At 44.6% G+C, this 13,102-nt stretch overlaps 3 protein-coding genes across 5 annotated transcripts in view; 1 reads left to right on the plus strand and 2 right to left on the minus strand.

Moving 5' to 3' along the window:
- Nucleotides 1-13,102, minus strand: part of LOC120424730 (uncharacterized) — a 117,809-nt gene that overhangs the window by 98,458 nt on the left and 6,249 nt on the right. Inside the window, exon 2 of one of the 2 annotated variants that reach the window (XM_052708101.1) lies at nt 5,757-5,838. The exons of the other annotated variant lie outside the window; for it this stretch is intronic. The gene's annotated coding sequence lies outside the window, so the exon portion shown is untranslated. The remainder of the gene's footprint in view (nt 1-5,756; nt 5,839-13,102) is intronic. 2 annotated transcript variants of the gene reach the window in all.
- LOC128092927 (uncharacterized) overlaps nt 1-13,102 on the minus strand; it is a 158,775-nt gene that overhangs the window by 62,314 nt on the left and 83,359 nt on the right. The window lies entirely within an intron of this gene.
- Nucleotides 417-3,897, plus strand: LOC128092922 (uncharacterized). Its single transcript, XM_052708103.1, has 3 exons — nt 417-552; nt 623-756; nt 1,176-3,897. The coding sequence occupies exon 3, from the start codon at nt 1,792-1,794 to the stop codon at nt 3,868-3,870; it is 2,079 nt and encodes a 692-aa protein (XP_052564063.1). The 5' UTR covers nt 417-552; nt 623-756; nt 1,176-1,791; the 3' UTR covers nt 3,871-3,897.

Consider the following 13,102-nt stretch of genomic DNA (forward strand, 5'->3'; position numbering starts at 1 on the left):
AAAATGTGAAAGCACGACGAGGTTTAGCATTTTTTTACATGAATGCTTTACATAACCGCCGTCGACTTCTACTAGATTCGTGGGTGTGGACAAATAAACCTCAGGTACACTATCTTTTAGACTGCGAGATCATGAACCTCCACATAACATCCCAAAAATACATAATAAACAATCAAAACATGCACTATTTACAACAAATTAAAATAATAAATTAACGAAAAAACATTTAAAATAAATCAAAATAAAAGTTTAAAATCATCCCAATAGTTTGGGTAGACAACTCTATTTTGTTGCTGGCCAGCATAATAAACACGTGCAAAAGTCTGTACAAATTAGATCACATTCGATCGGTGAGGGGTGAATCAACAAAAAGTTGACCCCTGCAGCAAACTGTCTCTGCAGATGACAGATGCCAAAACGTCACTACTGTCACAACGCCGAACTGTCATCGCATGTTTACATCTGCGTGATTCATCAGTTCGGTCGACTGGTTGTGAATCGCGCGAGTGGTATTCTCGGCGATTTTTAGCAGTTTTATGACAATATATTGAGGTAAGTACCATGGTATTAGTAACATCAGGTTGACGAAGAATATCTTCGTTAAAAATCCATTCATTTCCAGCGCATCAATGGCTGTGAATGGTGGGACGTTTTGCTGCCAGTGCGCACTCTTCCTGAGGAAGAGTGGACTGCAGAAACTCCCAAAAAATCCCGGGATTTAACTTGGTGCCATCTTGACGGCGCAAGAGACAACAGGTAAGCTAGTGTACACATTAAAATCGATTTAAAAGAACGATCGTCAATGAACGTCCCTAAGTGGTGATTTAGGTATCGTAACCACTTTTCAATTTTGACCATTCTTGGTCTGGCACTGCGGCCGTTGGTCAGTCCCCTCACTGTCGCTCTGCGGACGGTGCTCGGACGGAGGGCACTTCGGATAACCCCTTCGTCGTCCACCGAGCCGCCAGCGCAGCTATGGACTGCCAACTTAGGTGTGCTTTGTGAGCAACAGCGACACCTACCAATTATGCTCATTTTACGACTGGGAACTTAATCCATCAGTCTTTGAGCAAATGTTTGACAAATTCACAACATAAAAATAAATAAATTTTCACAACACAATACATTCATAGTACGGTTTAAATTTATAAATTTCATTTTCTTTTTATTTACAGGTGACCATCATCAACACATTCCCGGAACGGTTCACTGGGTCTTCGGGACGAACCAACAGAGAGTTCCGAGGATAGAATTAATCCCTCGCCAACTTCTGCGGTCAATCGGCCCTCAGTCAGCTACACCGGTTCCGGAAAAGGAAGATTTCAGGACCTGTAAATTATTCCTAATAAAGTTGTTCTATTGATTCGTCCACTAACTCCATCAGAGAGAAGTCCGGATTAATCTTAAGCAAGTCCGAAACCTTCTTCTTCATCATTAGGAGCTGTGGGTTTATTTCCTCGAGAGTTCCGTCTGTTATGATTTATATTTAGAAACAAAACTGGGAACACTGTATCAGAAGGGAATAAAGAATGAAGCGGCAAAGAGTGCGCAATTGAGCTCCGATTAAATTCGATTACTATCGGCTAATCAACGATATAACATTTGGCGACTGAGGTAAAACTCGAGAAAAAGCGGTGTTAAATACGTTCTACGATTAAATTCGGACCAAAAAGTGCTATTTCGAAGTATTTGACGGACATTAGCAGGCGCTTGGAGCAGCCAGCAGAGTAGAAGAAAAAGGTAAACAAAGAAAAGTGCGCGAAACGGGCTGCTTGACCCGTCGGAAGAAAAATGGATAATCCCGGAAGCAATGTGCAAAGATTCGACCCCACCGATACCTCAACCGTTTGCAGTCGATGGAAGAAGTGGAAACGCGGGTTCGAGATTTTTCTCGACGTAAACAATGTTACGGTGCCAGCACGCAAACGTTCATACCTGTTGCACTGTGCCGGTGCCGACGTTCAGGACATTTTCTTCAACCTTCGGGGTGACGCGGAGCCGGAAATTCCAGGGGGCTCGGACATTTACAAAGAATCGGTAAAATTGTTGGACGACTACTTTTTGCCACTTAAATGTCTCCCGCGCGAAAGGCACATCTTCCGGAACTTGGCTCAGGCTCCGGAAGAATCGATCGAGAAATTTGTCCTCCGCCTTTGTGAACAAGGGGCCCTCTGCGAATACGAGAACTGGCTGGAGGAGAATATCGAGGAGCAGATCTTCGAAAAGGGGTCATCCGATCATCTGCGTGCGAAGATTTTGACCAAACCAAACATGACGCTGGCAGAGACCGTCGAGTTGGGCCGCTCACTGGAAACTATTGCGAAACATCAAAATAGCCTGGTGCCGGAAGAAGCAATCAACCGTGTTAGTGGCATGAAGGGAGAGTGTTTTCGATGTGGCCAAACCGGTCACTACGCCAGCAGCGAAGATTGTCCAGCAAGGAACCAGAAGTGTGACCGCTGTCAACTGGTGGGGCATTTCAAGCGATGCTGTAACACGAAACTGGTGAAGCCGCGTAGCAAGAAGCATCAGAGAAAGAACCAGCCGAAGAAGAATGTACGGCGAGTTGCGGACAAAGAATCAAGCGACCAGTCTGAAGAGTCGTCGGAAGATGAGAACAACGATGTTCACTACGTGTTCGCAACCGGTCCAGCTGCTGCCGAAAAAGTAAGCTGTTGTGTGGGTGATGTTAAGCTACACTGGATGGTAGATTCGGGAACGAGTTGCAACGTGATCAGCGAGGCAGCGTGGGAGTTCTTGAAGCAGAGCAAAGTGAAAGTGGATTATCAGACCGCACAAGTCACGAAGAAGCTGATGGCCTACGGAAACCACCCGCTGGAAGTAAAGGGCATGTTTACCGCAAACATTGCCACAAATCGTTTTACTATCAAGGATCGTGTGTTTGTGGTCAAGGAAGGCGGATCAAACTTGCTGGGAAGGTCTGCTGCTACCAAGCTGGGAATTCTGAAGATCGATCGTTCCAGTTATGCCGTTCAGCAGAAAGAAGGAGTAATCGGCAAAGTAAAAAGAGTCGCAGTGGCTGTGCAAGTGGATCCGGATGTGAAACCCGTCCAACATACCCAAAGGCGTATCTCTATCCCGCTTCTACCAATGTTGGAGGAAGTTCTGCCGAAGGCGGACGAGCTCTGCGTGGAAAAGGTTCCGCACTTGCAACACTTCCAGGACTCACCGTCCGACGGAGCCGCCGAGATCGCTGGTAACGGAGGAGAAGCAGTTATGCTGGTTGAGGCAGCGGGAGGACGGGAGGGGTATGTGCGAGGAATTCTTTTTAGACTGGGGGCGTTGGAAGAGGCGGTGCGTGCGGTGATGAAGGAAGCGCTGAACGTCACCAATGGAGCGGAAAGTTCAATTGAAACGTGCCTGGATGGCCGGCTGGTGAGTTTATTATCGCCGGAGCTGCTGTCAGTGGGAGAATTGGCACAGCAAGCGTGGCACACGGTGAGCGCCTTGGGAAGTCTGCCTGGCGGTTGCTGCAACGGAACAGGTTGGAAGGTGGACCTGGCGGAAGCGAACTACTTGTACTCCATGAACATTTACTCGGAAACTGGACGTGTACACGCAGGGTTGGCTTTCGGAGGAGGACTGTGGGATCGGATCCCGCAGCTGACTGGAAACCCATCGGTCGACGTACTTGAGCTCTATGCTCACATCGTTCTGGAGTTGAGGCTGCAATCACACGGTCGAGTTCCTGTACGCAGTCTGCTGCCGAAGGACTGGCTATCTACATCAAGTGTCCCACACCCAGCCAGCTACGCGAAGCAGAGTTCTCAGCCAGGTCTGTCTGCTGAGCAGCGCGAAGAGCTGAATTCGCCGGACTTGGTTGCACCGTCAGCGACACAAGGGTTCTAGCTACACGAGGAAACGCCCGCTCCGGTTCGAGGTCAGCGCAATTGATGAATAACGTGACAGACGACAACTACCGATTAACTCGCAGAAAGGGGGGATTGTTATGATTTATATTTAGAAACAAAACTGGGAACACTGTATCAGAAGGGAATAAAGAATGAAGCGGCAAAGAGTGCGCAATTGAGCTCCGATTAAATTCGATTACTATCGGCTAATCAACGATATAACACCGTCCAACATTTCTTGGAATATTCTTCGTACTTTCTTGATTTCCGTTTCCAGTTCCTTGGTTCGTTTCGCAGGTTCAAATTCCGTTAGTTCTGTGGGTTCAGATTCTTGAAGCTTTTTATGTCGCGCCTTATGCTTCACAACGGAAGCTTCGGCGGACTTCGGTCGATTCCCCGGCGAACTTCCGTAGGCCGAGTCAGACGACCTGACCGTCTCTTTCTGCTTCCGTGTTTTGGTGCCGCCAATCCTCCTAGAGGACGGGCCGACACAAAAGGTCACCGTCTTCGGACGGGTCTTCCTCTCTCGGGTCTTGTTCCCGGAGACCGAATCTCCGTTCGGCTGTTCATTTTCCATGGTCACAGCACTCGGAACCACCAACTTCTCGGTGTGTTGCCGCTCTGTGACCGGGTTTTTAACTGACTTAGCCTGGGTGTGCCGAGAGGACACTACCTCCAGCACCGAGCTCAACTCCCGGCGGAACGTTTGCATGGCCTGGCTAATCTTCACGATATCTGCCGGTACCAATTCACCATTCCCCCGAAGCTGCTCGAATAACTCCAAACTAAAAGTCAAGTCGTTAATTACCGAATTGATCGGATAGTTCTGGTGGCCAGGAGCGACGGGACAAGGCAACGCGTGTATTGTGTATTGTTTTTTTCTCGTCATTGTGTGTGATTTTGTTCGACCAGCGCGCAGCGTAATAGTCGTAAATGTTCAATTATCTTTCATCGTCAGGCCCCTGTGATGACGGCCATTTTCTTGAAACCAAAACTTCTGACGCTGAAGAGAAGATAAAGAAGAAAACAAAAAAAAACGCATCTGTCAAATTCCTCAAATTGTATCAACAAACCGAACCGCGTGTTTCGATCCACTCTGATTTTTGTTCAAATGACAACATAACAAGAATTTCGGCTAAAAAGAGGACAATTTCAAGTACGGGTTCCCTCAAAACCAATCCGTCAGCGAATCTGGATCGAAACAACCGTCATCAGCCTCAGCCAGTGGTGCAGGATGAGGTTTTACATTTCGGCTTCAAAAAACCATTCAGAGTGCTCCATCTTGAACGAACCACCGTTTTCCGGACCACGACGGACATTTGGTGGTAGCTGCGACACTTCCGTCACCCAATGATTACGCAAATATGAACACAAGAACACATTTTTTTTCGCCACGCTGCTGCAAACAATTTTCTATTTTAAATAAAGTTTGACCGTTTTGACGTTGCTAGATGTAAACAGTAGGCCTCACCTACCAATACATCAGCAGGCGATTTCAGATAGGGGCTACTCACAAACACTAATGCGGGGGCTAGTTTTCAGACAGGGGCTACTCACTAATACTATTGCAAGATTATGGTGATGGGCGAGTAGAGTATCCCTTTACTCTGACACCACCCCCCTGTTCATCGTCAATCCGGGGATGGGTAATTGTGCATTGTGCTGTCTTGTTATTGTGTTCAGGTGTATGTGAGGGTTCACGATCTTAATGTTTTATGTTTCATGTTCATTTCAATCGGCTCGCGACAAACACAAATTGCCCAAAACCACGAATTTTTCGTTGCTTTCAACGGTTATGGAAAGTATTGCGTAGGGGCAATTACTTGTCACCAGCTAACCAATATAAAGCGCAAGCACTGAATAACAAAAGATTTACCAACTCACCAGAATTCTGCTGCTCCTTATCCACAGCCCTGAGTTGGAGAGGTTCGCGTTCGCTGGTTGAAGATCCTTTCGATTTTCACCCCTTGTCATCGCCCAAAACCGAGAAAATTAGAAAATACAGGTCACAAATTGCTGTTAGAACTAATCACGCCGCCTTGCAGCCATTTTATTAAGGATATAAAGAAAAATTTAGTGTTTTATAATAAATGTATTCAATTTTTGGATGATCATCGCGAAAATAGGGCAACTTGCCAAAAACCGGCCAAAAAGAAGGCGAATGCGCCGGCCAAAATTAAATCTAAGGATTAATGATTAAATCTAAGGTGTGTGAGTGTCAGAGTAGTGTGAAAGTGTTTCCCACGATGGTGTGCGCCGACTTTGTGCCACTTCCGGCACCCATGGCAGCCCAGCTTCAACGGCAGCCTGGAATCCTCAGCATCCCAGCGTCCACGGCAGCCTGGCAACCGCGTCAGCCCGGCCTTCGATCGGCCTCGAGGGCGCTCGCGTGCCAACCGGCGTCTCCAGTTCCGCGGACATCCGGTCTGGCGACGTCCATCGGAAGTTTGTTTGTGCAGGACCATTGTATGGTGGGAATAATACAAGAAGAAAGAAGAAGGGCCTGCACCAGGTCCAAGAAAACACCCTTAGTACCACACAAAGCTCGCTTTGACCCTCAATCCACCATTTTGCTGATCTTACCGATCTCTAACCCCGCGTGGGACTATTGCATCTCGACGCGTGCTCCAGCCATTTTGTAGATTTGGCGAGCTGTGTCGTACGGCTCCGGCCGCAGCCTAGCCTCACTAGACCTTGTTCTAAACGCACAAATTAGGGAAAACTGGGTTAATCAACTTTCTTCAGTTTTTCACACACACTGATCACACCTGCTCGCAACTGCGCTTAGATTGGGCGCGCGTCACTTGATCCCGATTTTCAGCCCTCAGCTGCGTTCTACGGAAATACCTTCATTAGTTAAAGCCACTAAACCCGATGGGATCCCAGCTTACTTCGGCCAGGCGGAATTAGCGAAATATAGTTGATGTAGAACTTTGTAGATAATCAGCGTCCACAAATTTAGAGTTGAGCACTTATACTGTTTGCACTGATGTAGCCTGCTTTACAATTAGCCGAAAACTGGTAGTGGTCGCAGAATTGGTCAGAGGTTTTATTAGGTGTGATGATCAAGTGTGAGAAGCCCTTCGTGCTTATCGTTTGGCGAGCGAGAGTAGAAAATGTGCCATAAATGAGAATGGTCCAGTTGGCCTCCAGGGTTCCTCCTCACGTTCGGTTGCAGATCGAGCTTTGGTGGTGTTATTTCATCCACGTTGATAAGGTCATGATAATGTGCAGTTCCCCTTGCTTGGTCAAGGAAGAGATAATAAAATTATCTTTCGCGTGGTGTTGGTGTAGTGGTGATCTTCAGGTTAAGAAGATCGATCGCGCGTTTGGCCAACACGAACGATCTGATCTGGAACTGTTTTGTTTTGTTGTGCTGTTGTTTGAGAGTACTGAATACAATAGCCTACGCCGTGTAATTGTTAATCCGCTCGATTAGGGGAAGATGAGGTAGCGACCGACGATTGTCAAACCTGAACAAGTCAAGGATGAGGTCAGGTCACAAACTCTCAATCGTTTTAAGCCCTTTTGGGGGCACTAACACAAATTTTCCATAGGGGAGGGAAAGTGTGCAGATGGAGAAAGCCGTACTGAAAGTACGGATCCCTGCCACCTCCCGAAGGAAAGCATGAGACTCTTAATCTCAGGGTCGTGGGTTCGAGCCCCACGTTGGGCGCCAATTGAAACTTATGACTTTGGTCAGTTATCAAGGACGGCTAGCTCAGTCCTTTCCAGGACAAAATACCATCAACTCAAAAGTAGTCTTAGACCTAGCTACTGACTACTCATCACTCAAGATCGACACGAACTACTAAGCGGATTCAGGTAGATACGGATAGGGTAATAAATCAAGGAACCACACTTTTCTAAATAAAACGTATAATTTTTATTGAAGCGTGTATTTGTGTGTGGGTGTGGGCGTGTAAAGCACTTCGGGGACAACGTACCGTTCTGCTGCAGCTGGTCCTCCGACTGAACGCCTTCGGCGTTCTCCTCTACGATGGCCGGTCACAGGAGCGCCCTCGACTGTGCCGCCGGAACTCCCAGGGGGGGGGGGGGGTCGTTGCAGCCACGTAACGGTTGTAGGCTGTTGTTGTTTCCGGAACGCTTGAGCTGCTGGGCTGGGAACCGCGGTCGGATGTCGAGCGAGCGATGCTGGACTTCCACGCGGGCAGGCGTCTTCCCTCAGTGACGAATCGGCAAGCCCCGGAGTCCACCGAATTGGGCACGCCGAGAGGGGAACCTCCTTGGCGTTTATGGCGCGTTCCGCGCCAGAGGTCTTGATGGTCTTTGACGTAAGACGTGGACAATGGCACCTCCGCACTCCTAGGTCCAGGTCGACCGATACATCACTTCACTTCCGGAAGGCAGATGTGTCCAGTGCAATTGACGACACTGACACGGACACTCAACCGATCGCACGGACGCCTGAATATTAAAAGAGGCCGATCTTTGGGATCGGCGAGCAAGGTAGACTTCTCCATCCTATTTTCCCTGGAGGGAAAACCACCATTTTCCATCCCACCCATTGTGTGCCGACTCGACGCGACGTCGTCAAGAACGGTCTTGTTCGCAGCGGTACGAAAATCCCTTCGCTGCTTTGTAGGGTGTGATGTTGTATGTTGGGGAATAAAATTAAAAAGTGAAGATTCGTTCAAGAATTGTAACCAACGGTTACAAAATAGCAATTTTATAAAAATAGTTGTTTATAAACTAATGTTTTGATAAGTCTAACATAAAAAACTAAATTTTTACCAGTTTTCAATATAAACATACTAAACAAAGTTATCAGAACTTCAAAGTTGTCACAAACTGGCACAAATTTGATACAGAACCAACATCTTCTATCTATATATATTAGGGTGGGTACGTTTTTCAAAAAGTTCTCGGATCAAGTTTTAGTATGGTTCCCCTTGTAGGGCATACCCATAGGGACTTTCATGCCAAATATCAGCTCATTTGGTTTCAAACTGGCTGCGCGCATCAGGGTTAAAGTTTACATGGGAATTAATATGGGAAATTGGAACTTTTTGTTCAAACGCTCCTACAGGTCTGGGAAAATCACGCGCCAACTTCTGGTATGGTCAGGCCTATGGGGAATGGTCTGGAGAACATTTTTCCCGAAGAGAGCATATGGATTCGTTGTCCCTAGACCTGGCGCATCGGCAAACAATCCGATGTCTCCGGAATCAACGGTTTTCCCTGAAAAAGCATCAAACTTTCCTCAGCATGCTATGAAAGCTTGATGCACACCGCGACGCCATACGTCAGGCAGCTACCACGTGGTTAAAATATTTGCAAAAAAAATACAAATTCGCTATGCAAAGATTCTGAATTCGACTACATAATATTAGGATTGCTCGAAATGATCATTTTCTAGTTAAAGAAGGTTTGCAATTGAATATTCCAGCCGTTTCTCACCCACGTGGTAGCTGTCTGACGTATGGCGTCGCGGTGTGCATCAAGCTTTCATAGCATGCTAAGGAAAGTTTGATGCTTTTTCAGGGAAAACCGTTGATTCCGGAGACATCGGATTGTTTGCCGATGCGCCAGGTCTAGGGACAACGAATCCATATGCTCTCTTCGGGTAAAGTGTTCTCCAGACCATTCCCCACAGGCCTGACCATACCAGAAGTTGGCGCGTGATTTTCCCAGACCTGTAGGAGCGTTTGAACAAAAAGTTCCAATTTCCCATAGTAATTCCCATTTAAACTTTAACCCTGATGCGCGCAGCCAGTTTACAACCAAATGAGCTGATATTTGGCATGAAAGTCCCTATGGGTATGCCCTACAAGGGGAACCATACTAAAACTTGATCAGAGAACTTTTTGAAAAACTTACCCACCCTAATCTATCTATATATATATAAAATTTCGATGGTTTTGTTCGAACGCGAATCAATTCAACACGGCATATCGGATCGAGGTGCTCTTTGTTGCGTTGGGTTCGTATAAGCCCAAGGAAGGTTCTTACGCCAAAAATTTACAACTTTGGCCACTCTGGAACCGATTCCGGAAAATCTGCCGATTGTATGGGAAAAGTTACGCAAAATCAAATTTTAATCACAGGAGGCTGAAGAAACAAAAAAAAAAGTAAAAAAAAAGCAAAAAAAAAGTTTGTCGGGTAAGGCTTGTTTAATAAAAGAATTCACAGCACAGCAACCAAGGAAGTTGTTGTCTTCTTGTTCCAAAATTGTCAAACTTACGGACCCAATCCTGTAACAATCTGATTGTGAAGAACGACAAATTTTGTTGTAAATCGCTTAGTAGACAGTACTTTAGGAAATGAATAAAAATTATCGATAGTTCCCGTACACAGAAAAAAAAAAGATTTTAATATTCATCAGGAAATGGTGACAGATTTTGTGGCAAAAAAATGATTAATTTTAACTCAGAAAATGATGAATTTTCATCAGTTTTTGATGAATATTCATCAAGTTCACATTTTTACCCTATTTTTATGTAATATTACTCAAAAAAAAAAGAGGTAATATTCAACCTACCAAAATTTTCAACATTCCAAAATTCAACTTTTTTTTCTGTATGGTTCCAAAAATACTAAAATATCTGTAACAAAAATCTTGGTGCAAAACCTCTGGTTGATGTGCACCGTTGAATTGATCAGATTTTGTACTTTTATTGGTACGGACAATAATTTTACCTCTTTTTAAACTTCACAGGATCTTGAAGAGGACATTCTGCCGCGTGAATTGTTGTATAAAACTTGGTACTTTAGTCGAATTGTATGTTCCTTTACATGACAAACCCGATTTAATCCCACCTAGGGTGAGATAGAGTCTTTCTTACAAAAGGAAGATAACGGCAGTTGATTTTTTTTTTCAAAGAAATAGCAAAATAAAGAATGGTCCATTCATGAATCAATTCAAAACTTAACATGATTTTTTCATAAAACTGCAAAGCGCTGGTTTTGCCTCATTTGCCATGGCTGAGTGTAAGCTGTGCTCGCACAAAAGCATTTTCGATTTTTTAAATCAGAACAAATTATTTTTGAGGCAGAGAATAAGCTCACAATTTGCGATGTTCGTAATGTTTTCTGCCTATCGCTAAATTGTTCGTAATCTCTGAGTGTTTTTTGCACTTTTCAAAATATCAAGAATTAACGAGAAAACAAAATAATTCCGTCTTGCTCCAGAGCGTTAAAGTGGTTACAAAATGACTGGCAGAAAGTGTTTCCACACCCGAGAGTTTGCCGTGTTGTAAACGATGTAACGGTAAAGCCGCATAAATGTCCTTGAAAGCTTTGAAACGCCTACTGGAATTCACTAAATTTACATATAGGCGACGAGGCGACGAAAATCGATCGTCCATGATTGTTTGCAGATTTTTCGAATGAATATTTCTCGAGAAATGATTTGGGAACGCAGCTTGATTTGGCGTCGGAGCCAAAAGCAAACCCTATACCTTTCTTTAGTAAGAAAGGCAAAAATGGAAATTTTCCAAAATCTGAACGGTAAATCCGAATGAGGTCAAATTAGTTTCAGAACCTCTATTATGGTCTAGATTATGATATGGAGAAAAAAAAATTAGATAAAATGCCAAAGGAATAGTTTTGGCATTTGGTGAAAATTGGCTTTTACCTTTTTTAGGGGTTTTTCCCCCTCACAGTGAATTAGTCCTCAAGCTGTAAATCAAGAACCACATTACCGACATGGATGAAAATTTGGGAGGATGTAGGGCTCGAAAAATGAAATTTTTTGGATAAATAAACGATTTCAATACTTAAATTTTCGACCGAATTTTCATTTGAAAACCGCCTGATCAGGTGAAAACACACTCCGAGGCCCCTTAAAATATGGATAAATTAAAATTTGGTATGGAACTGGTTCAGGTTCAGCACATCCCCTTTCAAATGCGCCCAAGAGAGCTTAAATCCATAATGTGGGCTCTGAGAAACCCCCTACCACAAAATTGAGCACTTTTTTACCACACACGGACGTCACGCGTGCTCTACAGTAAATTAAGCGCCAAAATTCGGATATTGGAGATAGACCAATTCTGTCATTGTCAAACGATCGGGCGTCGAAAATCGATCGTCCATGATTTTTTGCAGATTTTTCCAATGAATATTTCTCGAGAAATGATTTGGGAACGAAGCTTGATTTGGCGTCGGAGCCAAAAGCAAACCCTATACCTTTCTTTAGTAAGAAAGGCAAAAAGCTTCCGTACGGGAAGGTAGGGACAAATATTTGACTCACTGTACATTTAAAAGATTTTCAAAATCTGTATTGATTTCAGATTTAAAAATGCTATTTAATTTAATAGTATTTTTTTCAAGTTATTATAAAAAAAACAATTCTACTTTATCTCGAAAAATCGAATGGTTGAGAATTTTTTTTACTTCATTCTTTTTTAAACATTTTTTATCCATTCTTTTGTTGCTGAGATACAGGTCACGAAAAATATATTAAAAGAGTGTATTTTGTGTGATAATTTGAAGCAAATGCCTTGATCTTTAAATTTAGGACTATATTCACTGTATTATTGTTTTCGTACCATTGAAAATAAGATCCATAATTTCCAATATATAACAATCACAAAAAAATCCTAATTTTAATTTTATGCAAAACTAATATTTGAGCAAAGAAAGGTGGAATTTACAATATTCAAAATATGAAACATATTTTTTTTCAACATTTTGTATGTTGAAACTGTTGTAAAACTAGGCAACTGCTAACTCAGGTTAAGGCATGAGGCACTTAAGGGTTAATCTTAGGGCCGGCTGCGCTACGGTGGTCAACAGAGGAGATCGCGGACAAGGGACTAAAACGTTCACTTTCTTTACAGGTCGGGTTCAATAATTTAATAAATTCTAAATCAGTTTTAAAGTGTTTTATTGTGTATGTGTGTGTAGGAAGGGAGGGGGGGGGGGGGGGGTTTAGACGCTGCCGGTACGTACCGCTGCTACCTTGATGACGACGACGACTTCTTGGCCGAATCCTCTCGGCCGGCGAGCGCTCGCGTACAGGTGGACACCGGTTCTCCGGAACAGTGTCGACGGTGGTGGTGGTGTAGAGCACAGCTGGAATCTCAGGCCTTCCCTCCTTGGCGCAATCGGGCGACCTGGGACCTGCCCAATCTGGCCAACCCGAGAGGGGAAAACGCTCCTTGGGAATTAGGACCTTCCGGTCCGAGCGTGCTCCTTGGTGTTGATGGCCACCTTGGCCAGAGCAGAAACGATGATCCTTGACGGGTTAGGCGTAGCAGCTGGCT

This window comes from Culex pipiens, chromosome 1 (assembly GCF_016801865.2).
Source record: "Culex pipiens pallens isolate TS chromosome 1, TS_CPP_V2, whole genome shotgun sequence".
Classification (NCBI taxonomy): Eukaryota; Metazoa; Arthropoda; class Insecta; order Diptera; family Culicidae; genus Culex; species Culex pipiens.